The 27,286-nt window shown below is 38.5% G+C and overlaps 2 protein-coding genes across 3 annotated transcripts in view; one reads left to right on the top strand and one right to left on the bottom strand.

Moving 5' to 3' along the window:
- LOC306754370 (STE20-like serine/threonine-protein kinase) overlaps nucleotides 1-3,500 on the top strand; it is a 28,671-nt gene extending 25,171 nt beyond the window's left edge. The window contains exons 16-18 of one of the 2 annotated variants that reach the window (XM_079238368.1): nucleotides 33-158; nucleotides 752-865; nucleotides 2,175-3,500. In XM_079238368.1, the coding sequence (XP_079094494.1) occupies nucleotides 33-158; nucleotides 752-865; nucleotides 2,175-2,321 (387 nt within the window). In that variant the 3' untranslated portion in view covers nucleotides 2,322-3,500. Of the gene's footprint in view, nucleotides 1-32; nucleotides 159-751; nucleotides 962-2,174 lie in introns of both variants that reach the window. The other variant, XM_079238369.1, reaches the window with a different exon arrangement.
- Nucleotides 3,501-3,843: 343 nt separating this feature from the next.
- Nucleotides 3,844-25,599, bottom strand: LOC306772811 (uncharacterized protein; the record flags this gene model as incomplete). The annotated part of the gene is made up of 49 exons (XM_079262442.1): nucleotides 3,844-3,893; nucleotides 5,761-5,814; nucleotides 6,276-6,356; nucleotides 6,440-6,568; nucleotides 6,665-6,820; nucleotides 6,942-7,082; nucleotides 9,240-9,377; nucleotides 9,665-9,739; nucleotides 9,825-9,950; nucleotides 10,211-10,288; nucleotides 10,379-10,510; nucleotides 10,598-10,690; nucleotides 10,799-10,837; nucleotides 10,970-11,032; nucleotides 11,120-11,170; nucleotides 11,723-11,782; nucleotides 11,902-11,964; nucleotides 12,656-12,706; nucleotides 12,790-12,870; nucleotides 13,007-13,096; nucleotides 13,200-13,316; nucleotides 13,410-13,445; nucleotides 15,431-15,502; nucleotides 15,584-15,646; nucleotides 16,212-16,283; nucleotides 16,437-16,490; nucleotides 16,574-16,609; nucleotides 16,724-16,786; nucleotides 16,875-16,979; nucleotides 17,059-17,112; nucleotides 17,183-17,209; nucleotides 17,289-17,315; nucleotides 17,391-17,441; nucleotides 17,524-17,826; nucleotides 17,911-18,033; nucleotides 18,120-18,164; nucleotides 18,250-18,330; nucleotides 20,046-20,207; nucleotides 20,341-20,385; nucleotides 20,545-20,625; nucleotides 20,708-20,773; nucleotides 21,732-21,830; nucleotides 21,921-22,061; nucleotides 22,160-22,207; nucleotides 22,340-22,393; nucleotides 22,484-22,531; nucleotides 22,611-23,084; nucleotides 25,336-25,377; nucleotides 25,536-25,599. 49 exons carry the CDS (start codon nucleotides 25,597-25,599, stop codon nucleotides 3,844-3,846), a joined length of 4,404 nt encoding a protein of 1,467 aa, XP_079118568.1.
- Nucleotides 25,600-27,286: the final 1,687 nt, after the last annotated feature.

Genomic DNA, 27,286 nt, shown 5'->3' with positions numbered 1-27,286 from the left:
CAGGTTGTAAAGAAGAAACTTTGTGTTTTCAGTTTGCAGCTCAGGAGGAAAGAAGACAGAAGAACGAGAGGTTCCATCAACATCAGAAACATGAAAACCAGATGAGAGACCTGCAGCTGCAGTGTGACGCCAACATCCGAGAGCTGCAGCAGCTCCAGGTCCACACTTCTACAAGATTTGAAGTTGAATTTATTTCGAACATGTAAAAGACGCATAATAGTCATACATTATTAAACAGACAAAATTAGAATAACATGGATAAAGTAAACATAACAACTACATATTCTCTTTACATATCCGAAAAGGAGCGGGAGGAAGTAAAATCTTATCTTATCCCACCCTCAGGAGTCATTATTAATACATTTCTTATCTTCCTATCAGTAGCATATTTCTAATGATATATCATTATCTGTAGCATTAACAACAATATTCTGTAACATTATAACTATACATATAGTTACATACATAACTGAAGAAAGTGCCTTAATAACAAAACTTAATAGTAACACCCAGTAATAATGCCCTCCTCATTTATACACCTTTGTAAAAATAATTTCCTTATATATTTTTTTTAAACTGAGCTACATGAGGACATTCCCTGAGCTTCTCCTCCAAGCTATTCTACAATTTAACCTCACAAATTGAAATACAAAAAGTTCTCCTTGTTGTATTTACCTGTAATGTTTTACAAAGCATCTGTAAGGTTTTATTACAAAATGGTTAATCATAACACTACCTCCCTGTGTCTTAGAACGAGAAGTGCCACCTGCTCATCGAACACGAGACCCAGAAACTGAAGGAACTGGATGAGGAGCACAGCGTGGAGCTGAAGGAGTGGAGGGAAAAACTGAGGCCCAGGAAAAAGGTGAAGCAGGATTCCTTCCACTTCATCCTCTCTCATGTATACATGAGTTTCTGAGCGGCGCTACATCCACTCTCACAGCAGGGAGGCTGCTTCAGAGTCAGTGTCTATCTTTATATCCAGTTTTTTCTGTTTTAAACACCAAACAGTCGAGTCAGGTCCCAGAATCCGCACAGACTCACCAGCTGGGGGCAAAGTTGACTAGAGCTTGACTAGAACTAGAGCTACTGAACCTTTGATAATATCAGCGTGGGGTCTAATCTGTCTACGCCTGGAGGAAACTTCAACATGAGCTCCGTATTCCTCTCATCTTCCTGCCGAGTGCAGTCCCCACTTTACCAGATATTTGCATGAAAGCGTTTTCTGTCACATTTAACGGTTTTTGCATGTATTCACAAACACCAGCTGCTTAATAAAACTAAGTTTATCCTCTTCCACTGCTGATGTTAGGATGTTCGTTTGCTGGAAAATGAGACAAACTCTGATCTGTGGAGATAAAGTGGCTGCGGTGAATTAAACACACTGAAGGCAACGTGATGATGTGGAAAGCCAGACTGGTTCATGTTCTGGCACCAGTTCAGCACCCAAAGGTGTAACTGTATTGACATGAGTGACAAAAAGTTTGTTTTTGTTGTCTTGACTTTTTAGCCGCTTAAGTAACAGAACAGTAATAGAAACAGTGGTGGTTTCATGGGGTGTTACATCAGGTCTGATATATGATCTTACTGAGATAACCTGTGAATAAATCCGGTGACATCAAAGTAATTGTACTGGATTAAAAGCAGGGGTTAATCATGCACATTGATATTACATCCTCACTTTAACACAGCAGCATGTGCCGTGATGCTTCCACCTCTGATGAAATCTCACCAGTGTTAACTTTATTTTGCTACCATGATGGTTTACGCAAAGTTTGAAACAAATAATCTCTTCTTTATGGCTGAAAGCCCCAAAAGTAACCATTAGAAATGTTTTCATTACAACAGGAAGAACAAATGCATGTCAGAAAAAAAGTTTTAATTTATTTAGAATAGATCCATAGTTCATTTATTTAGATTAGATCCATAAAAACATTTACATGTGAGACTTTGGTTTGCGGTTTCCAGGTCCAGGAGGAACCGAATAAATGAGAAGAAATTTTCCTAAGTGATGATCCAGCAGTTTTCCACCATTTAGTTCCTGTCAAAGCAAATGCAGAATCAGAGGAGATCTCCTTGTGCCTCGGCTGTAACTGAAGCCTGCAGAGACTCTCACACAGCTTCGTACAAACATTCATGTCTAAATAACTTTTTTGTGCATGCACATTCTGCAGGCGCTGGAGGAGGAGTTCGCCAGGAAGCTGCAGGAACAGGAAGTGTTCTTCAAGATGAGCGGTGAATCAGAGTGCCTTAACCCCTCCACCCAAAGCCGCATCTCCAAGTTCTACCCAATCCCCAGCGTCCATTCCACCGGTTTCTAGGCAACACATGCATACAAATGCACGTGGATGTAACAACGCTTGAAGACGGTGAAGACTCGACCGGCGCCACCTTGCCTTCGTTTACTCTGCAGCTCTCCTCTGTGACGCCGATCTTCCACCGATTAAAGGTTTATGGTTTGAACCACTGAAGCGAAGCAGCTCTGTCTAAGTTTCATTTGGTGATTGAAGTATTTTTATATAAAAAGAAAAAATCCAGTGCCTGTAGAAAATGTTTTTTTTTTTCGTTTTTGTTTTTTACATTTAATCCAAGCAGTTTGCTGCTCAACGGTTCTCTTGTTTAGATGTTTGCACTTCAAACCACCCCAGTTGCTCAAATACAAAACGGTGTTTATAAAGTCGAATGTATTTCTTAGAAACAGTTTGCTTTTGGCTTTTTTTTTTTTTTTTTTTTTTTAAAAACTGTATTTCCGGTTTGAAGGACTTAGGATGCATGAAATCTTCCATGTCTGTAAGTGGTAGTTTTAGGGTGTAATACATTAAAATAATCTTGTGCATGACTTTTATGCAGGTTTAGGGAGGTTTTCCCTCAAAATGCCTTCAGATCCGAACACAAATGGTTTCAGATGAAGAGAAACCTGAGAAGTCTCTACAGGAAGGACACAACAATGATGATGACTCTAAAAAAAAAACAAAAAAGGTTGAACTTTTCTTGTGTATTTGTATTGTGATACCAGATGGATCGACCTGTCGGCTTTTCTGTTCAACCAATAAGAATGTTTCATTCATAGCTTGTAGCCTTAACGCTCCACATATACTGTCAACCTGTTACAAGCACCTTTAAAGGTATGAAGCGTATAAACATTTATTCTGCTCATGTTGTGTGGCTGTATTCAAACTAAAACAAAAGCAACTCATTTTCTTTTTTTCTTTTTTTCTTTTTTATTTGATTTATTCTGAATAATACAACAAAAAAATGGACCTGACTGGTTTAGGCCATCTCTGATTGGTTCATTGATCATCTCAGTTTCTTTGTGATTGGCTATTGTGAGTTTGTTTTTATGTGTGGAGTGCTGTGCACCTTCTACACCTCAGCAGCTATTTATACAAAAGCTCATCCGCCGCCTGCTGAAGGTTCTCAGAAATACTAAACTAAGACTACAAATCAGCTTTGCTTCATAAATTCAGAATGTTGAGTAAAAATGAAACATATCAAAATCATTGTGCTTTTTTTTTTTTTTTTTAAGTTAATGTATAGTTTTTAGAAAACTTGTGTAATGTTGATTTTCATTTTGTTGTTAATAAAATATTTCCTCTTCTCCTGTCTCCTGACAGAAACTACAGGAAGTTTTACAAAATAATCAGATGATTAAACAGGACAAAAAAAACACATGACCACACAAATCCCCCCCCCCCGTCAGCACCGAGGATCACAAATGAAGTCAGAGCTTCACACAGTCTGGGACTTTACAATGTTAGCTGGAGAATAACTATAAACAAAAGTACAGCTGCACAGCAGGAACGCTGCGCTTCAGTTCATTCACCACAAAGCGGCGATTTGACTCTAGACACCTGTGTCCCTCCTCTTCCTCGTCGTCATCAGAGGAAAGTCTCCTGAAACACAACAGAAGCTTCCGTTAACATTTTTATTCTTTTTCTTGGTGCTGCTGTTGCTTCATCACATATTACAACTAAATTTATAAGGTTTAAATGCTTCTTAACATAAATGTCTAATCAGTCAATCACATGGCGGCAACTCTGTATTTAGATCATGTAGGTAAGATTGAGGTTGAAGTACAAACGACATCAGAATGACAGAGAAACATTTAAGTGACTTTAAACGTGGCTTGGTTTTCTTGATTATTTGAGAACCTTCTGATCTACTGGGGTTTTTACACACAACCATGTCTAGGTTTACAGAGGATGGTCTGAAAAAGAGGAAATGTTTGTGTGGGCCGAAATGTTTTGGAACTTAGGAGCTCAGATAACCAACCAAGGTATATGTAAATACTATGAAAACACAGAACATCCAACCATGTCCTGCAGCAGACGACCACACAAGGTGTCGGTCCTGTCAGCTCAGAACAGGTAAGCAAGGCTACAATTTCCACAGACTCAACACACTGGGACAGCAGAGGACTGAAAAACAATGTCTGGTCTGATGAGTCTCTTATTTCAGCTCCACATTCAGATGGAGTCAGAATAAGGGGGAAAAAATACAAAAGCATGGATCCACTAGGGCTGTAACGATATGCTTTTGTCCCACTTTGATTCCCATTTTTTGGGTGCCGATTCGATTTAAATTGCGATTCTCACAATTCTTCGATATTGCTAATTTTTGTAGATTAAAAGCAAAAAAAATGTATAAAACTTATTTTTTTGCTTGTCATTTTTCTTCATTTCAATTTGGAAAAACAACACAGTAGCCAGACCATCATTCTGCTGTTATAATTCCCAAGATGACAAGTTAAAAGATCAATAAAAACAATAAGAATGACAAAACTTTGTAATGGATTATATTTATTTATTTGAAAAAGAAAATCCATTTTTTTTAACAAAAAATCGATTTTAAAATTTCGAAGCAAAAACATCCCGATTTCCTGTTTTTCGATTCGATTTTCCCACCCCTAGGATCCACCCTGCCTGGGATCAACGCTTCGGGCTTCTTGTGGCGTGGATATTTTATAAGTTTTGGTCCCCACGGTCACCAGGTTTCCATCTAAAAGAGCACCTTTGGGGTGGACCAGGAGATACTCATTGTGGATGTGCAGCCAACCAATCAGCATCAACTATGTGACACTATCATGTCAATATGGAGCAAAATCCCAGGAATGTTTCCAACACCTTGTTGAAACCATGACAACAAGACATGACAACAAGAATTAAGGCAGTCCTGAAAGATATTATGTGGTCCTTCCTACTACAAGCAAGGTGGACCTGATAAAGAGTCCATAAAAAAACATAAGGTACAAATCAGGATCCTGAGCTGGACAGCAGGTTCAATATATTCAGGATAGCTAATGTGATCTGGCTTAATGGAAATGGCTCTCTGCAGTATGATGATGTTGAATTATTATTGATAAGAAAAGCTTTTCTAACTCTGTTTATGTTTGAATTTTAGGGGAGAAAGGTGGAGTTCAGATCAGATGTGAACATTACGCTTAAAGTAGTTTGGTTGGAATACCGAAACTCTGCAGGCACACTTATAAAGTTCAGTATTGATTATGACAAAAAAATTTAATTACAATACAAATTTTTAAAAACCAGAATGAAAATATTTATTAGAAAATCCAAATAAAACAAAAGTTCAGATTACCTTGAAACCTAAACTGCTCAGAGGAGGATAAATTAGCTCCAGCATCAGTTGTCATGGTGATACACCTCAGTAGGAAGAGAACCCTGTGTTAAACCTAGGGTTACCTCCCTAAACCCCTTTTCCTGCTCCGTGTAACAGACCTCATGAAGAAAAACAAGAATTTACCTCTGTCACCTTTTGGTCCTCTTTGTCCGTCGTGTCCAGGAAAGCCTCTCTCACCTGCATCCACATCCACACAGGAAAAACATGTTAAAACAAGAGGACATAACTCTACGTGCCAACTTATCATAAATAGCTCACTTGAAATCAAAGATGGAAGAAGTTGTTTTTATTTCTTTATGTTACGATGGATGATGCACACACATGTATCTATCTATCCATCTATCTATCTATCTATCTATCTATCTATCTATCTATATATATATATATATATATATATATATATATATATGTATATATATATATATATATATATATATATATACATATTTATATATATATATATACATACATATATATATTAAAACTATATATATATATATATATATATATATATATATATATATATATATATATATATATATATATATATATATATATATATATATATATATATATATATATATATATATATATATATATACATATATACATACATATGCATACAACAAATAAAGTACCTTTTTCTCCCTTTGTTCCTGGGAGTCCTACGTTCCCTTTCTGTCCTGGTCTCCCCGGCGGTCCCATGATGGCTCCATGTGCTGTTTAGAACAAACATCCACATTTTAACATCTTTTAACTACTTTCATTTATTTTTTCTAATTTGTTTTTAAATGTTGTTTACTTTTCACGTATTCCATTAAATCTGTGATGTTCATGTGGGAGCTATGTCCTGGAGGACCAGGTGGCCCCTGAGGTCCCTGGATGACCCGTCCATTGTGGTACTGATCAAAGTCATGCAGGAGACCATGAGCTGCAGAATAAAAGAGAAAAAGGAGGAATTTTAAGACAACCTCTCCATCAGCAAATCATGGACTGATAGTGATCATTCATTTTTGCTGATGCTCACATTTAATGTAATCGGTTACTTTTACGGCCATGTTGGAGAACTCAGCAGCATCTGGGCTCCAGCTTCCAGCACCTGGCTCTCCCTTGTGTCCTGGGGGTCCAGGAGGGCCTGGTGGGCCAGGCTGTCCGAACATAGCTCGGTTTGAAGCATCATCATCTTAGAAAAACAGACAAAAAATAATAGTATTTGTAACCAAATCAAACCCTCAAAGTTAATGTCACAACCTGTGTTTTGAAGTACTCAACCTCTCCCTGCAAACAAGTTCCTTCAAACTCACTCCTGACATATTCTTGTAGCTCAGCGCTTAGTATCTCTCTGTTGGTATGGTCAGTAAGGGAGACCAGTCGACCAATTGGACCAGGCGGACCCTTGGGTCCAGGAGGTCCAGGGGGGCCAGGAGGGCCTCTGACAGCAACGTCTGCAGAAAAGCAGCACAGAAGAAGACAAATGATTTAGGTTTGTATTCATCTGCTGGTTTTAGAAAGGTTAAAGCAACAAATCTCTTCAAAACAGACACATTAAAGAAGGAAGGAAATGAGGAAGTTGCAGGATAAAAATTACACAACCACACTTGTTTCTAATATGGGGATACACATATCCCTCATGGTACGAGGAGACACTCAACGGAGCATGGAAGAAAATGCAAAAATATAGCTTAAAACTGTTTTCATGCAAAAATGAAAAATTATGCAATAAACATTTCACTAAAATATGAATATAAGTTTATAAGACAACATTTATATTCAATTTTCAGTTTATTTCTGTTGATTAATGGGAGGGACCATCCTTCACATTTATTACTGGGCATATCAGAAACGTGCATTACAGACAATTCTCAGAGAAATCTTTATCAGAAACTCACTTTTTGTGCTCAGAAATGTATTCTTTTAAACGGGAAAATGTTCCCTCAAAGAGCCAACGGCAAAGAGTAATAATCGGATATTGCAATGGACCATTTAAAATGCAAATTACACAGCAAAGACCATAGTTTTCATAAAACATGGAACCCTTCTTGCAATATATGTGTTTGGACATATCTACTATTCTTGTAAGAGAGTTAATATTGTAACTAAGATTGTCTGGTAAAGCACATTACAATGTTTTAATGTTTATGGTTATAAATATTCCTGTCTGCTATTTCATGCTTTGAAAGGTACACAAGGATTATTTAATTTGTCAACTCTGTATGGAACAACTTTAACTTACTGGTTACATGTCTTTAAACTTCAATGTGAATGTGAGACTTTTTCTGTTTCTTTTTTTTTGTTTGTTTCTTTGTTGTTTGTCTTTAAATTATATTTTATTATAATTTGTGTTTTTGTCATTAAAGAAGTTAAAATGAAAAAAAAACATTTCAGTTTAATTAATTGTAAAAAAAAGAAATCTAAATTACCCCCATACCAGGGTCTTTGATACATTCTGGCTCATTTCAGATGTCAATCACCTTTCAGCAGCGAGAAAAGAACCAAACAAGGTGAAAAGAGAGAAAAAAGTTATCTAAAAATATTTTTATCGAGGTTTCTTCCCACAAACTGCAGCCCAGCTGAGACATATGTTTGTAATGTGAACAGATAACAGCTAGTGGTTACGTTGGTAAGCCCACTCTTTGTTTTAGGAAGAAATTAGTTGAATTGAGGTAATTAATAGACACATACAAAAAGCCTCATCGTCAAAAGCCCTGGAGGTTTTCTGTGGTTTTTGGCCAATGCAGAAAATACTTTCACCATCACATGAAACCTACGGCAGAAGTTGTGCCTGACAAAACGCAGCGCTGAAACTTAAACCTCTCCGATGACACAGTTGATGGCAAGACATCGCTCAAAGCAAATATTCACAGAAAAAAAGTTTAAAATAGGTGGGAAAATTTTTCTAGGGAAATTTTTTTACTATATCTTACATCATATCAACTACATTATGTATTCATTACATTAAACTATATGATATTTTTACCCTTCACAGCCAATTAATTAACATAAAACATTAAGATTTAGTTACCTGTGGAACAAACAGGACTGAGTAAACACCAACCAATCGTATTAACCAGTCCAATCTAAATGATTGTCTGTCAGTGTCAAATGCCAATTATCCCTCCTCCTTCAGCTCCTCGACAACATCATTGTGTGTTTCTCTGCTTTGGAGGCGTGGCTTCGGGGGGGGAGTATGAAGAAAGGGGTTTTAACTTTTCAATTGTTTACTTCCAAAATGTATCTTGCTGGACCCTTTCTCCAGGATCTTCAACCTTTAATGTGTTGGAGATCCTGTGGGAAGCATTTTCACGTGTCTGTGTCGCAGTCTCACCCTTCAGCAGTACGGGTTGGATTGTGGACAACAACAGGAAAAGTACTGAAAGTAATCATTCCAAACTGTTTTCATACTCATACACTAAAAATAATTCATATTGTGCAATATATTTGTTTGATGTAAATATTTACATTACTATGGATAAATTTGTAAATTACTGGGACCCCTGGGTTACATATGTGCCATATTTCATATCTACTCTTATATAAACATTGTTATTAACATTCATGCAGCTCATGTTAAAATGAAAAAATCCAGTAAAAGAAATACTTACTTTGCAGGTAATCATGGATATCTGAGCTGACGTAACTCCCAAATCCTAGTGGTCCAGGTGGTCCTACTGGTCCTGGTGGCCCAGGAAAACCAGGTGGACCAGGTGGTCCCTGAGGACCCACCAGATTTTGAAACCCAGCTAAATAGAGAACAAGAATGTATTACTTTGAGAAAAGCCCAGATGTTTCAGAATGAACACGATCCTGCAGAGTTGAGTCAGCACGGATTTGATTCAGTTTAAACAATAATTGTTCAAATTTAGACCCAAACATGAGCCCAGTGTGCTGGTAAAGCATCAAGCTATTGGACCAGTTCTGGGTCTCCGTCAAAGTCATCCCTAGATTGGGTTTTTACTTCCAGATGCAGTCAAAAATTAGGACTAAATTAAGTCTGTTTGGGAGGTTGCATTCATATCATGTTTCTTACTTGCTAACAAGTTTCCAGGAGGTCCAGGAAGTCCAGGAGGGCCAGGTGGTCCAGGGGCACCCACCCCGGTTCTCTCTGGCAACAGAAAGGGTCCAGTCAAAAACAGCTGACCACATTTATGGTACTTTAGGTCACAAGTGAGACCATCTTTAAGACTCACCGCCTATGAGACTGAAGACACGGTCAGCGACTTCCTGGGTGTTAAAGCTGTAGCCGCCATAGCCTGGCGCTCCAGGTGGTCCTGGTGGTCCAGGAGGGCCGACGACAAATGCCCTCACATCCTCTCCTGGACACAAATTGTTAACAGTCAAAAAGCTATTCAAAGATGAACTCCAAGACAATCAGTGTGTTTGATCAAGAGTTGTTATCAGAGTCAAGAGGAAGCATCAAAAACAGATTTTTAAACAACAGATTCTGATTTTTACCCTCGATTAAAAACACAGATTCATTTCTACACTTTTCTAGCTTGATTTCTCCAACACGGCATTTCCTCTGCCACAGTTTCTTTTCATAAAAAAACTTTCCACTGAATCTAAATTCACTTACGTGCCAGTAGACTGATGATGTCATTGACAGAGATGCTTCCTGGTGGACCAGGAGGGCCAGGAGCTCCTGAACCTGAACCTGGATGGATAGACCAGTTAAAGCACTGACAGCTGACATTTTATGTTTTGTGTTATCAGAGATGGAAAAACCATTTATAACTGGTCATACTCTGAATGTAGGTAATAACGCGACTGGCAATGTCATCCACTAGTCCATCTTCTGAATGTCCAGGGGGGCCAGGTTCCCCTGGAACACCAGGAGGACCAGGAGGACCAGCCAGATACTGCCTGACACTGCCACCTGTGGATCACAGTAGATTAACCTGCCTCAGCATTTTGATTCATCCATATATGTTCATATGTGAGTACAAACAAGAGCAATGCTTACTCTGAAGGTATTCTGCAACATACTGGCCCACATCAACCGATGCACTTCCAGGTGGTCCAGGCGGGCCTGGTGGGCCAGGAATATATGAGCTACCTGAAATTATAACACGGATTCCCTGAGTGCTGTCAGCTACAGATCCTCTCATTAAAAACATTAAGAGGTTGTATGAATAGAGATTAGTTAATTAAAGTTTAGCTTTACCAGTGTCAGCTCCTGGTATTCCAGGAGCTCCATCATTACCTACAAGGATAATGTGAAAAGAATAAGTAAATTTAACTTTTTCTGAACTACAAACAGGAGAAATAAAATTAACAGAGGCCTTGAAATGTATTTTTAAAAAAATGTTATTCAATGCATCAAAGTGGAATATACCTTTTGGTCCTTGTGGACCCTGTGGGCCTGGTGGACCCTCAGGTCCAGGTGGACCTGGGAAACCTGATATAGAAACCAGTTATTTGAAACCAAAGCTTTAAGCAGTTTAATCTTAAAAGAATCTATCTTATCTACAGTTTGTGGACTTACCAACACCTGGTTCCCCTGGACTTCCTGGAAGACCAGGTTGCCCTGGTTCCCCTGGGAAGAAAAAGATATTCAAAGTCAAAATGTTTGTTAAAATTTGATTTTAGCTTTTAACCACTGTGGATCACCTCAATGTTCTACCTGCTCAGGTCATTAGAAGAATAAAAATGCTCTTTAATTTTTTTGTGAGAAAAGAAAATCTGTTTTCCGTCTAATAAGTTATTGTTGGCAGAGGGTTTTTAAGATTATTCTTAAATATACTAAAAATTAGTGACAAATAGATGCAATATTAATTTGTACCTGGTGTTCTCTTGACCTTTTGAAAATATTAAATTGGAATTTTGATGTTCCTAAAAGTCCCCCTTTTGCTGTGACACAGCCAGAATGATGGCCATAATTTATCGGAAAATTATGTAAAAAAGCAACAACAAAAAAATTCTCTAATTTCCAGTGTTGGACAATTTTCTCACCTTGGAATCCTTGTGGTCCATCATTACCTAAACAGAACAAATTAAAGTTCTGAGCACCTGAAACTCTTTCTTTCAGAAAGCTGCCTGATTATATTTGTGTTTTTATGTAGCAAATGCAGAAGAAATATGAGACTACCTGGTGGACCCTGTGGGCCAGGAAGTCCTGGAGGTCCTGGTGGTCCAGCGAAGAAGCTTTCTAAACCATAGAAAGAAAACAAATGCACAATAATTACATAAACACATCAGGAGCTGAGGGAGATGTTGTTGGTCTGTTGTTGGTCTGAATTCAAATTTTAATTTATTTCTTTCACCAACCTGAGTTGGGCATAAAGCTGCCAGGTTCCCCTTTCTCACCTGGAGGACCGGGTACACCAATACCTGAGACAACGGAACATGGTTTCAGGTCAGGTGTGTGTATGAATGTATGTATGTATGTATGTATGTATGTATGTATATATGTATGCTGTACATGTATACCGTACATACAGTATGTTGTCCCTTAATTATGGCTATGTGTAGGCAGATAGCTAGCTAGCCAGCTAGCCAGCTAGACAGATAGATAGATAGATAGATAGATAGATAGATAGATAGATAGATAGATAGATAGATAGATAGATAGATAGATAGATAGATAGAAAAAATAGATAGATAGATAGATAGATAGATAGATAGATAGATAGATAGATAGATAGATAGATAGAAAAAATAGATAGATAGATAGATAGATAGATAGATAGATAGATAGATAGATAGATAGATAGATAGATAGATAGATAGATAGATAGATAGATAGATAGATAAATAGATATAGATAGAAAAAATAGATAGATAGAAAAAATAGATAGATAGATAGATAGATAGATAGATAGATAGATAGATAGATAGATAGATAGATAGATAGATAGATAGATAGATAGATAGATTTGAAAATTCAAATATGTAAATAAAAGATAGAAATGGAAAAATTGAGCAAATTAATATTTTCTATCTTGACAGAGTTTAATTTTTTTCTATATGTTGAGGATTAACTTATCTACCTTTCTGCCATTCAAGCAATAATTTTGGTTACCTGGCTCTCCAGGAGGACCTCGAGGACCTGGAGGACCCTCTTTTTCTTCTCCTAAAATGAAGTAAGACCATAATTTGTTTATTTTTATTATCTGCAGTTAGATGTGATCTTAACACTAAACTCTTTGCGCATACCAGGAGGTCCTTGTAGACCAGGCTTTCCAGGAGGTCCTGGAGGTCCAGGTGGACCAGGAGGTCCAACCACTGTGGAAAGTTCTGTTTGGAAAGACATCATAAAGTTGCAGCATTGCTACTCAAGATTCTAACACTGGATGCAATAAGAGCACATAAGAGGAGACATGTAGGAACTCACTGTTGGTGGCGCTGGCGGAATCTGATGTGATGCTGGTACCTGGCTTTCCAGGCTGACCTTGCTCCCCCTTCTCTCCTTTCTCCCCTTTCTCCCCCTTCTCTCCCTTTTCACCCTTTTCTCCTTTTTCTCCTGTTGCTCCCTTTGGACCTAAATAATAAAACCACAGAAATCATTATGTGAAAGTTTTTGGTAAATTTCAGGCGCTTCTCTTCGATCAAAAGGTCGATTTTACCTGGTTGTCCGGGGAGACCAGCAGGCCCGATGGGACCAGACAGACCAGGAGCTCCAGCAGGACCTGCAGGCCCAGCTGGTCCTGGAGGTCCAGGGATGGCCACAGTATCAGAACCAACTAGAAACACATTAAACATGCCAGTTTAATGTTATGACATGCCACTATTCCCAACATGAAAGTCAAGTGTACCAAAAGTGTTGATTTTCTCACCTGAGCTAAAGACTTTACCGGGTGATCCTGGGTCACCTGAAAGACCAGATCAACTTACATTTCACTAAGAAACAACATATTGTACCCTCACCAGTCACACAGAAACTAAAGATGGGCTGATATTTAAATTCATGGTGGAGACGCCTGGACTTTCTAACTGTGGATCAGTACATTTCTCTCAATGTGATCAATGACAAAAAATGACTAAATATTTGATTTCATCATGTTACCATGTATCCATATGAAAAATAGTTCCAAAATAACTAAAAAGTCTAAATGTGGGGCTTTGTAAAGTTGGGAAGTAATGAACAGAATATCAATGAAAAATAAACTGTTCTGGAAACAGTCCAGAGGTTTAAACCAATCAGTCAAATGACACCCTGATAAATCTGTTCAGCTCCGATTGGGAGTCATCTGACCAATACGACAAGCACTCAGAGAGCGCAGACCTTAAGCTTTTTGTCATTTTTTATTCATTTATCTTTGCTAATCATTGAGGACATTATGATAAAAGTCAGAAGCTCTAATGGCAAAACTGAAAAATTCCTGTATCTAGGTATTGATCCGGATCACCCCTAAACCCTTGTTCGATTTTCCATTTCCGAGGTTCCTGAGAATGTCATTCCAATCCGTCCATAACTCTCTGAGTTCTGTTGCTAACAGAAAGACAGACAGACAAACCAGCGCTGTAGAATACATGACCACCACAAAGCATAGCGCTACCAGTAAAACATGTAGGTGAGAGTGATCATCAACAAATACGCTTCTAGTGACGGAGATAATCTTGGCCATTTTGTAAGGAAGGATGTACGTCAGCAAAGGATGACCACAGAGTAGAAAGAGTGTTGCTTGTTTTTTGTAGGATTTGTCGTTTTTGGAAAACAACAATCAGGTAGAGCAGCCGTGGGATGGTTATTCTATTCTATTCTATTCTATTCTATTCTATTCTATTCTATTCTATTCTATTCTATTCTGTTTTTCTGTTCTGTTCTATTCTATTCTATTCTATTCTATTCTATGTTGTTCTATTCTATTCTATTCTATTCTATTCTGTTCTGTTCTATTCTATTCTATGCTATTGTTATTTAGCAGCGATTTTATTCAAAGCGACTTACATATGAGTGTGAGAACAACACAAGCACAAAATCAAACAGTAGAGGACATCATAGGAAGAAGCACCTGTTAGCTGTTTTATATGAAAATATTCAGTAAAAACCCAGTAAGCTCAGTGACATAATATTAATTCATCTTAAAATAAAACCAAAGGGAAATTAAATAAAAAATGGTCCATGTTACAAGCATGCTATAACCATAAATTTCCCAGCAGAACTATCATGTGTCCATGAGCATGGCCATGGATGCTACCACACAGGCTTTCATCTCTTCAGATTTGAAGTCACAAAGTTCCAGTGTAGCGCAATATTTGACAGTTAAATGAGATTTTATTTCAATATCCTTTCATTCATTCATTATCTTAACCGCTTAACCTAATGAAGGGTCGCAGGGAAGCTGGAGCCTATCCCCGTAGTCTTTGGGCGAAAGGCAACCAGCCACCTTCTTGCTGTGAGGCCACCGTGCAAACTACTATGCCACTGGGCAGCTCTTTATTTCAATATATATCAACAAAAGTTAAGTTGTTGTAAATGTCAAGTTCATTGGAAAAAGAACAGACAATGTTACCTTTAACACCAGGCAGTCCTGGATTTCCTGCGATGGCGACAAACAGTGTGTCAGAAAACAGATGTAAATGTATTAATTCTAACCTTTTTTCACTCTAGTAAATACTGATGCTTTCTCTAACCTGGGGGTCCTTGTATACCTGGAAGACCTGGAGATAAGAACAAATAGCATGTAACATTTAAAAAAGGAAATTTGTATATTATGCATTTTCTATACAACTTATTCCAGTTTAAAGATGCTGAGTTTTTAAATTTAAAGAGAAAATTTACAATAAAAAAAAATCCTCATCTGATATCAGACAAACTGATTTGAGAAAAGCAACCTGACAAAAGTGTTTGTACCTGGAGGACCAACATCTCCAGGAAGTCCCGGTGGTCCTCTCGCACCAGGAAGTCCCATTGAACCTGCTTCGCCTGTTTGAACACATAAAATTACAGATGGGTCAAATTTTCTTCAGCGCTTCCTCCGAGAAGAAAATCCAGATTTCTATTCACCTCCACTGCCTTTAGATCCCTTAGCTCCAGCAGGCCCTTGTAGTCCAGGTTGTCCTGGTTCACCTTTAACAAAAACAAAAAAGCTTTTTCTTGATCTGTAAAAACTTTGGGAGTGTTATGTAGATATTTTTCTAAATACTCACTAATTTTGTAAATATATGCAGATATATATGTATTCTATTAACATAGGACACATTTATAATATTATATTTGATTGTATTTATTAATTTTCTTTTTACAACAGCTATGAAAGATTTATGTACATTTATGTTTATATATAATTATATCAATAATAGTATTAAATAATTCATTATATTACATTTTTAGACTTTTCCACTTTGGATGAATAAAGTATTTTTTGTATAACTTGATTCAGTTTTATACTTTAACTATCTTAAATGTATATTTTTCTTTTCTTTTTTTCTTTTTTTTTTATATCATTTTTTTGTTTTATTTTCTTTGTTTTATACTTCATAATAAAAAACACAAATTCACATTAGGTGCATTTTTTCAGAATGTATCCTGCCTTAGCTGTGATCTTTATCATTTGATTTTGTAAATTCACTGGTAATGTGAAATCCTGAGTCTTGAATCCAAATCAGGTTTTTGGACCATCTGAGGGACACACCTGCTGGTCCACGTGGTCCTCGCTCTCCGTGATCTCCTTTAATCCCTTGGGGTCCTGCTGTTCCACGGTCACCTGCATCACATTTAAATAACAGTGCTGATGAAGTAAACACTGTAATTTATTTAACTGACTGATTGTGATCTGGAAAAGCTTGAGACCAGTTTTGTCTCCAGTCGGTGTAAAAACACAGTTTTGACGATTAAGTATTATAAACTTTTCTTCTACCTTTAGCTCCTGGAGTTCCAGGTTCACCAGAGAAGCCCTTCAGACCAGGAGCACCTGTTTTCAGGTATTTAACACAGAAAGGCTTGTCAGTCGATGCGCCTCAACAGACTTAGTACTGATAAGATCTGAGTCTTTACCTGGTATTCCTGGAGCGCCCTGATCTCCCACAGCACCTGAAGCAAACAAGAACAATCAGACTGTTTTTTTTTTTTTTTACATGATTAAGCCACTTGTGTGGTCTTTTTTGGTTCAATCTTATATAAAACATATTTCCATCAAGACTTCACCTTTTGGACCCACAGGTCCAGGAGCACCAGCAGAACCAGGATGTCCCGGCTCACCTTGAGATCCTGTCAAAAGCAACACCAAAATGTAAAAAAACAGAAAAAAACCAAAATCCTGTGTCTTTCAGTTTCACATAAATGTGTCTGTTATAACCTTTTCCTCCTTTCTCTCCTACACCAGGTGGTCCCATTTCTCCTCTGGGACCCATCTGTCCTTCCCGACCCCTCTGACCTGGAGGTCCTTCTGGACCTGGTTCACCTAAGTAGAAAGCAGATCATCTTTTTCCTCGTGTTTCTGTTAACATGCTGCCTTAATTAAGATCTAACTTGATACATACCTGCACTTCCCTTCTGTCCCCTTGGTCCATCCAGTCCCATCTGACCAGGAGGACCTTTAGAAAAAGCATGTGAAGAGTGAGTTTGTCACCAGCCGTCTGGGCAATAAAAGCCTCTGAGTCTCACCTGGCTGGCCGGGAGATCCGCTTTCACCTGAAAAACATCACATCTCAGCAGCCGGTTCCAATTTAGCAAATCAGATTCTGCAACATTCAGCTGTAAAAGTCCTCACCTTTCTGTCCAAGCTGTCCTGGATCACCTGTGTGGAAAGTCAGGTTAATACTGCATAATAACAATTTATCCAAAAACTGCTGCATCAAATATGAAAGCATACCTTTAGGTCCTGGCTCTCCTCGTTCACCTTTCAGAGAGTAGGCCAGAGTTTCTGAAAAACACACAAAGGATCCAAGAAGTTCAGTCATAACTGAGCTGGTTTTCTCTGGGAGCAGGACTTCTTACTTTATTACCTCTCACAGAGCTGGAGTGAAGTTCAGCCCTGACCAGCTGCTGCACAGTCCTCTGCAGGGTGGCGCTGTCTGCTCCCGGACTAGTCCCGATGCCTCCTCCCGTTCCAGTCGCACCAAGGTTGATACCGTTCTCAGAGCGGGTGATGGTGGAGCCGGACAAACTGGTGTCCACGAAATTAGAGTCCAACGGGTCGAAGATGTTAACGCCGGAGGAGGCTGACAGTCTGCTGGTCCTGGCAGATAAAGTTCCAGCGACGACTTCAAGGTCCTCGACGCGTTTCTTGAGGTTTTTCACCTCTTCACCTGTGAGAAGAAAGAATGAGATCAGCTTTAAAGATGGTTGTCTATATCATTACACACCTAACCTAAAAGAAAAAGACATTTTACCCAAAGCGATGAGTCCACAGAGGAGCCCGAGGAGGAGCAGCAGGCAGAGCAGGAGGCCCAGCAGCCACTTCCACCAGCTGCAGCAGGAGCAGACACCGAGGCTCGACTCGTCTTTATGGATCTCTGAGAAACAAACACAAGAATATTTTGTTTAAAGTGTTAATCAGCATCGTTGTTGACTTATTCCAGAAGACAGTAAATAAGAGTACCTGCGTAGGTGGCTTTGTCTTTTGTTCCAGTTTTCAGAGTTGAAGCTACGAGAAGGTTTTGAGGAGGAATTGAAGAAGAATTAGGTGTTAAACAGATTTGTATGTGCTAGTTTACAGAGAGTCTGTTTACTTTTAGCATCAGTTCCTTCCTCCGCAGTGCTGGACAACAGCTTCTGTTTCTCTCGCTTCAGTGAGTCCTCAGAGTAGCTCCCTACAAACACACATGTCCGGGTCATTTATTCACAACAACTGAAACACAAACTGCATGTCCCTCTCACTTCTGCACCTTGTTTTATCTTCTTCTTATTGTATTTGCATGTATTAAACAGATATAGTTATGATCTATGGCTTTTACAGTATAGCTATATTATGCTTTTTATACAAACTACCAAAAGGTTAGGACACACTTACCCATTAGATTTAGATGAGAAAATGTTTTCATAAAAAAAAAAAAAAAAAAAAAAAAAAAAAAGGCGATGTAAATTTTATTTATGTTGTATTTTCATACAAAACAGCTTTACATAATAACGGAATATTTAAATATAAACATGTGTGTAGCCTAACCGAATTAAAAACACACACCTAATTCATCGTTTCTCACACACACACACACACAGATATAGCATGCAAGTCAGTTACTGTAGTTAACACACTCACATACACTAAAAAGGCCATCGGCATGTTAACCATCACACAAGCAAATAAAATAATATATAAAATCCAACATAATGTAGAAACCTCATTATAAAAAAAGTTGCTTTGTAAACTGTAAATGAAAACAGAATGCAATGATTTACTAATCTAATCAATCCTAATTTTATTCCCAACAGAATATTAACAATATATCAGATGCTGAAACTGAGATAATTTAGCATTTTATAGGAAAAAATATGAGATCATGGTGAGTCTGATAGCAGCAAGACATCTGCTAAAACATCGGAAAAGGGTCAACAAAAGGCAGGAAATGTAACTGGAACAAACTGTAAGCAACTGGAGGAGCATGTAAAATTAATTTGATTGATATGCCATGGATCAGTAACAGGGGTATAAAAGGAGCATTTCAGAGAGGCAGAGTGTCTTAGATATAAATTGATTTCTCAATCGATGAAGAATTAGGTCTTCAAATTGTGAAAAAAAACTGTGAAAAATGTCCCTCAATGTACAATTGTAGCTACTTTGAAGATGACACCACATACAGTGTCTAATATCAAAACATTTCTGAGAATTAGAAGGAAACTCTGTATGCCAGGCACAAGGCTGGATGTTGGTGATCTTCGGGCCAGTTATTGCATGAACTCAGAAACCCTTCCAGAAAGCACTGTCTGTCGGGATTTGTACTTCTGTTTTACCACTTGTAGATTTGTTTTGACACTTGTGCAAGTGTTTAATGTTTGGTAAATTTGTTTCCTCAAGCTTAGTTTGTTGCAAATTTGCAAACGTATTCTGTGTATAAAATATACATTTGTTTTTCAAATTTGTAAATGTGTTTTTGTAAATCTGTTTTGCACTTCTCAGTCATCCCAGAACTACTTTTTCAGATGTGTTGCGTCTATCAGATCCACAATAAGCTTATCTTTCCCATGAACTGGTAAAATATCGCCCTGCAATGGACTGGCGAGCTGTCCAGGGTGTACCCTGCCTTTCGCCCAAAAGACTGATGGGATAGGCTCCAGCTTCCCCGTAACCCTTAATCAGACTAAGTGGTTGGGAAAATAAATGAATGTATGGTAAAATGTCCAGATTTCAATATCTGATGTGTTGTTTATGTTCAATTTGGAATAAAATATGAGTTGTTGAGGTTAATAAGACTATTTCCCCAAAAGAAAAAGCACCTCTGTCTTGGAAAACGTAGGTGTAACAAAACGTAGTCAGGTCATGTGATGGGAACTTAGTGGTGCTTGTAGGAGCTGTAATATGCAGAGGTACCTGAGATACTGGTGGGTGCAGCAGGCATGAACTGCTTCCCAGTGTCTTTGGCCATGACTAGCCGCTCAGTCTCCTTCTTGACAGGAGCATTTTCCTTCTCTATCATCACAAAATTAAAGTCTTTTCCCAAAGCCTCGTGATTGGCAGGACTGCTTGACCTCACTGGCAAATGGGACAAAATCAGAAAGTTGAAATGAGAAAAAGATTTATGCTTATTTAAGTGCAATGTTACATAATTTTTTTTTTTTTTTTGCTATGTTGCATAATTCTGTGTGCGATGGCTCTGTCATCTCACCTGCTGTTGTGCTGATTCCAGAGACGTTTTTCTGCACGCCATAAACTGTGAACAGGCAAAATCATAAATTACACCCACACTTTTATGAGCATGTGTTGAATTTTAAAGACATTTTCACAACTTGAAGTCTGACAGCGCTAATTTTCATCAGTTTTCTGCAACAGCGAAGGAGAAATATCTTTCTTCCTTGTCTCTCAGGTGTACCTATCGGTGGGTGGGCCCCAGTCGGGGAAAGGACTGTTGGACTGGAGGTGGCCAGGTTGTTCTGTACACCATACACTGGAACTGAGGTAGAGAAAAGTACATGATTATCAGGCCTCAGTATCATGTTGATGGTGTGAAATGGTTGCTGTTACAGGAGGCTCACCGGAGCTGCTGGCTGACAGTCCGGCGTTCAGAGAGGCAGGACCGAGACTCAGGTTGTTCTGGACTCCTGCACACAACAGAACAGAAACAGGCTGATTCGTGCATCTTAACGTCTTCAGTTTTACTGATGCAAATAAATTTTTTTACGGTGATGAAGATTAAAAAGTCTAAACAAAATTCTTGTTTACCAAACTACTTCGTCTATGCACTTTTTACTGCTTTTCTTATTATATTTACTGAAGAACAAAAAACTCATCGGTTCTTGGTTGCGTTTTCACGGCACCATAAATAAACCTGTAACTTTCTTTCTTTCTTTCTTTACGATGAAAGAGAGCTTTCATCTTAAAAAACATGTTTTTTTTTTTGTCTCATAAATGTCTTTTAAAATAAAAATAAACAAAATCTTTAAATAAAATTTTTTTTTTAAAATGTTGTTTATATTTATTCCTTTATTTGTTGCTTTCTTTCCAACATAAGCAAACTCCAATAATATATTTTTTAAACTTTTGTCATCATTTAAGGTTTATATTTAAAAAATCCCTAATCCTACTTTCACAGCTAAAGTAAATTCATTCATTCATTTTCCAAACCGCTTATTCCAATTCAGGGTCGCGGGGAAGCTGGAGCCTATCCCAGCTGGCTTTGGGTGACAGGCAGGGTACACCCTGGACAGCTCGCCAGTCCATCGCAGGGCCACACACAGAGAGACGAACAACCACACTCACGCCTAGGGGCAATTTAGAGTGACCTATTAACCTATCATGCATGTGTTTAATTAATTTATTTTTTGTTGTTGATGTTATTGTTTTTGTTTTTTAAAGCCAAAATGTTGGATCTTTTTCAGGAAAACAAAATTCAAATATTTAGATTTTTCTCTATAAAATTTTCTCTACACGACTGAACAAATATTTGAGATTTTCTTTGCTTCATGCCATATATGATTTATCTCCAACTCTTTTTGCAGAGACTGTTAAAGCATAAACAGTCTACTTTAGTGGTTTTACTGGGTGTTCTACATGACTGACCTGACTGGTACAGAGTGGAAGTGGCAGAATAGTTGTTAGGGTTTGTACTGTAACCGTAGCCACTGCTCACATCTCCAGACCAAACGCTCCCATACTGGTCTGAAACAGAAAAAAAATTTTTTATTCGTTTCTTAAAAAGGAAACCTTAATAATGAAAAGTGTTCATCTTGTGCAGCTGAATGGTTGAACCTGTGGAGGCTTCGGACATGGTCCTGGTCTCCACACTGGCCTTCTTGGGGATTGGCAGTGTGTTGTTGGGGGATGTAGTGGGACTGGTGCTGGTGGAGCGATTTCCCTTCAGTAGACGCTTCACATCATCTAGCTCCGTCCCTTCAACACAGAAGACAATCCCAATTCAGCAACATGAAGACTAAACAGGGGAATTCTGAACTGCTGTCGGGTCCAGATCCATGATGAGCTGGACTCACATCTTGCAGGAGGAGAGGCGCTCTGAAGCCTGGCTCTGATCTCACTCTCTAAAAATAAACAAAACCAATAAGATGTCTTGATTAATTATTTCAGATTTCAATTTAAACCTCTCCAATTATTTCTTTTAGTAACCACTGCTAATAAATACTGTTCTTATACTGGGAGTGTTTTCAGTGTACCTCGGCTCTGAGTTCTTCCTCTCGTTGCAGAAGTTGATGTTGCACCTGAACTGCCTGCAAAAACATCACAGGTCATCCAAACTCCAAGACCTTTACTTGTAGTTGAACAACCCCCCCACCCCCTCCCCAGGCATTTTAACTTACCATACTCTTTCCTGTTGTACTCAGGAGATGAATTTGTGCTTGAGCTGTCTGAAATAAATAAAGGTTACATGAATATTTGCATTTTGTGAAAAGCTGCACAGAGTACAACCTCTGGCTCATGACTAACCATCAAAGACCTCTGATAGGGCCGCTGACATGGTGGTGATGCTCTTCTTTTCCTTTGTAGGCAGTGAATGAGCAACTGCAGATGACGATGATCCTCTTTTCACTTCCCCAGAACCTCCTGAGGTGTGACTGGACTTGGTCACTGAGGAAACAGTTACAGCACCCAAACCTCCTTCCCTTTTTCCTTCTTTGCCACCACTTGCAAAACTATATGACATACTGGAGGACCCCCCTCCAGCTCCTCCAAACCCCACTCCTGCCCCAGAGGCCCCAACACCCCCTGATGCACCTCCACCTGAGGATCCTGCTGAGGAAGCGCCTACAGTGGTGACACTGATGGCCCCAGAACCCTTACTGGCCCCAGATCCACCTTGATGGGAGCTGCTGGATGTGATCAGAACTGATCTGCTGGTGCTGCCTGACCCTCCTGCTGCAGCTCTTCCACCTGAACCGCTTGCACTTTGAGAAAGATCACCTAGAGTGGGGGAATTAAAAGGAAGCATGCAGGAATTTACAACCTAATTTGATAAATTTGCTTTTTTTGTGACCCTGTTTAATATGTCATATTTTCAAAATCCCCTCTGAAATACTCGACCTGCTGGGACTTGGAAAAAATGCCGGAATCCACGTACAACAACAAGACCGCACTGGAAAAGTTCATATTTAACCAATAAAGTCAGGGCTTTTTTAAAATTTTTGTTATTAGGGAGCATTCTCAAATGTCGTGCTTGAACCTGCTTCATAATTATACCATCTCATCCCTTTACAGCAGATAAAAATTATAAACGACATGCACATAGTTTCTGTTGGTGCTGCTGCCTGAGGTAATGATTTTTCTCTTCTAATAAAAGATGATAAGCTGTCAAGTGGTTGCCCACAGGTAGTAATATCCATGTTTGACATTTTCACCATAATTCTTCTTTTTTTTAAACCTCTTTAAAACTGAATTAATCAGCATTTCCACTGAATGTCTAACTTTGTGCTGACATGCCTGATATTTACAGAATGAAAACAAATCCCACTGTACAAATTTAGCATATTGTATTTAGCTTATTGTTTTAGTTTATAGCAAATAGATTTTTTATTCACCTCTATGTAATTTATTTCCTGATATTAACACTATCTACTCTGTTCTAAGTAGCTGTGGTAATCATAAATAGGGAGAAATTCAACTTTAGAAGACAGAAACATGGTGCTAAATCAATACTAATGATGCTACGTAGCATCCAGTGGCTTTGCTACTTAGCCACTGGATGCTACGTAGCATTATGTGTTAGCAGCTTGCTCTTTTGTTCTTGCTTAATTTGATTGTGAATGTTTAAATCTCATGAGGAAAGGGAACATTCTCTGTCAATATTGATGTTCATCCATTACACAAATGCAACTGTGTAAAAGTGATACTGGTTGTAACTTAGCTTAGTAACTTAGCTTCTTCTGTATGAAATGCCTACAAAACAGTCCCTCTCTCAGGTGACTGGAGCTGCTATGACGTCTGTTAAGGTATTTTTTTTCAATGTAGACTGAACAATTTCAGGATAATTTACTAAGATAAAGTTAGGATATTATCCCTACCCAGCCAGCACGTCTATGTGGGGTTACATTTGGGCAACAGATAAAGGTCCCACCTGTATTTGCCCATATGGAATTCATATTGGTTCTCTCTGGGTTTCAGCAGGTGGCCAACATTGGGCCTATTTAGCCAGCCCACATGGTCTGTTTAAATTAACTCTGTTTTTCTTGCTCAGGCAGTCCACTTAGATCCCTCATGGGGTTCACGTAGCCAGGTTCATATGTGGAACCTGCAAAATTTGCCCAGTTCAACTCAACGCCCACTCAGTACCTACATCGCCCAGATTTAACCCTTATGGTTCCACATGGACATGCCTACTTCTGTTCTGTGCAATTCACAGTTGGCCCATTCAGAACCAACATGGAACCCATACTGGCAAACACAAGTGAGGCCACTGTGAAAACTACAGCCAAATCATGGGACGCTTACGAGCAGCCCAAGTTTAACCCCTGTGAGTCCCACGTTGACATCCTGACTGGACAGTTGTTTATTTATGCTTCCAAAAGTGTAAATAATCAGAAACTGCAGCCTGCGTAGAGCACAGAGCACGCACAACATGATACAGAAACTATACAGTGAAAAAACTATGATTTATTTAAACTTTATGCTCCTTCTTCTTCCTGTCTTTTCTGCCCAATATAAAACTCACATACTCACAGTGTTGTCTTTTTTAAGTAAACATATGCTTGCATCTTTTTGTTTCTCTATTTTTTGTTTTCTCTTGTTTTTCTTTTCTCTTAATCACATATAATATTCCACAATTACATAATAATAATAAAAAAACAAAAAAAACTAAATCAGTCTTGTCGCTTGTGGGATTGTAGCACAAAAAGAATAAATTCAAAATCCTTGTGGCCAAAATTGTGATTTTAGCAAACACAAAAACATAAACCCCAAAATTAATAGGTGACATCATACTTGAATTAGTGACAAAACATCCCTAATAATTACTACATCAAAGCTTTGGAGAATAAAAGTGATTTTGTAAAAAAAAATGAGTTGTTCATTAATTTAACTGTAAAATGTAAAATGTTGATTTTATTTATTTTATTTATGTTTCTCAATTTCCAATATTATACTTTATTTGAGCCTTAATTATTTAATTTGGACTAAAATGATGCATCTAAGACGTAAAAAAAACACAACCTAAACTTACTTTGCTGTGTCAGTCGAGTCGTCGTCACTGATTTCGTGACCACTGTAAGGAAACAGTAGATACATGTCAGTACATCTGTATTGTATTATATTACTTTTACAGCATTCTGTATCCTTTCAAGGCAGGGTGATATGGTCATCTGGGATTTGTTCTTATTCTTGGGAATTTCCTGCAGTATTTCAGGACATTAAAGTGCTCACCAGTGCTGCTTCCTGCAGCGCCTCCTCCCGAGCTGACTGTCCTGACTGTAGTTAAGTTGTCCATCCAACAGCTGCTGTAGGAACAAGCACAAGCTTATTCTCTGTGAAACAGCTAAAAAGAAAAAGTCAGGGGAATTTTCATGGGGCTGGAGTGTTATTATTCCCAGAGGCAGCACCTGCACGTACGTTCGTTAGATTTTTCTGTGGTCATATTGTTCTCTTTTGGGGCATCGACTTACAGCATATAGAAACCATCTTTACAATCCAGCCAGATTTAAAGTATCCACCTGAAGCTCTATGGACGGGGCGTAGCTCTTTGTTTGGATGATAAATGTGGTTTTGCTTTGAACATTAATGACCGACTGCATAAAGAGATAAACCATTAGAGAAGTCTGAGGTTTCAGTCATGTCAAGAGGAAAATATCAAATCTCCCCCCTCAGCAGTGATGCAGGTGAAGTAAAAATACGCGACTCCTTCAGGCGATGGTATACTGGATGGACACATGGTGCACATGGGCACATAAAGAAAAAATGTTCAGATAAAATAAATCAGAATTTTACATGTAATATGAGGGAAATGCATCAGCAATCACCCAGGGTAATTCACTTTTTAAAACTTTTTCTCAGTACAAAGATAACTAAAGTGTGATATATTATATAACCACTGAGGGAGCGGGTTCTCAAGTTTCCATATATTACAAAGAGTGGCTTCACATTGTCATATTGTTTGTCATGTTGTTGTTGTTTCCCTTTGGGCTTGACCCTCTGAGGGGTCGCCACTGCAAATCATTGCAGGGAAAATTGGCAAATGTTTTACAGACACATCCTTCTGCATTTATTTGACCTTGGGAGCAACCCTCAGAGAACAATTGTGTGTCCCCCCTCCAGGACTGAAGCAGTGTAGGGGGAGCTAGGGCTTGAACGACAGACCGTCCGCTTGCAAGACAAGCAGCTCTCACACCTGAGTCCGACACTTAAAATATGAAGGACAAGATGCAGTCCATCCAGAATGAATAAATCAACCAGGTTAAATCCCACCGCAGTGTTTACAATGAACTCCACCTCAGTTGGAATGACCACACTGACTGTCTGTGCTCTCCTACGGAGGTGATGGGATGGGATCAGAAAAGGATGTTTGTGTTTTGTCAGACTGCGCCAGAAGCATCATTATGTACAGGATGACAGCATGGTGTGGCAATCTCTCAGCCATGAAGGTGGTGGGGAGAACTGGAAACCCCTCCTGTCAATCCATCCACGATTAGTCTGTACTCAGACACGCACAGAGAATTTTATCAGGCCCATCACACATCCTTTATCCTAAATATGAGCAAAACTCTTCTGGTGGAAAGCATCCAGATCCAAAATAACAAATAAAATAAAATTTAAATAGTCTTAAGTAGCCTTATACACTCTAGGGCTCTGAAGGTTGTAGAACAGCATGTTGTTTTCTTCCTGTTCTCGCTCTGTCTGATGCTTTGGGATTGTTTTAATGATTTGTTGAGTGTGACTTATGGTTGGTAGTGGATAACGGTGGTTTGTTAATGAGTTGTGTTGTGTATTTATGTCAACAAGGCAGCTAATGTAACACCACCTAAGTTTTAGCCACATTTCCCCATGGAGACAATAAAGTGTATCATATTGGTATTCATAATGTTTAACCGTACAATTCATGCTTCACCTTGAAGTGCAAATCTAAAGATAAACCAAAAAGCTGTAAGCAGGTTTTATTTTCCCTACAAGCAGGAACTTAT

The sequence above is a fragment of the Telmatherina bonti genome, assembly GCF_933228915.1.
Source record: "Telmatherina bonti genome assembly, chromosome: 3".
NCBI lineage: Eukaryota > Metazoa > Chordata > Actinopteri > Atheriniformes > Telmatherinidae > Telmatherina > Telmatherina bonti.
Note: the sequence above shows the minus strand (reverse complement) of the source record. Positions and strands in the feature narration are given on the sequence as shown.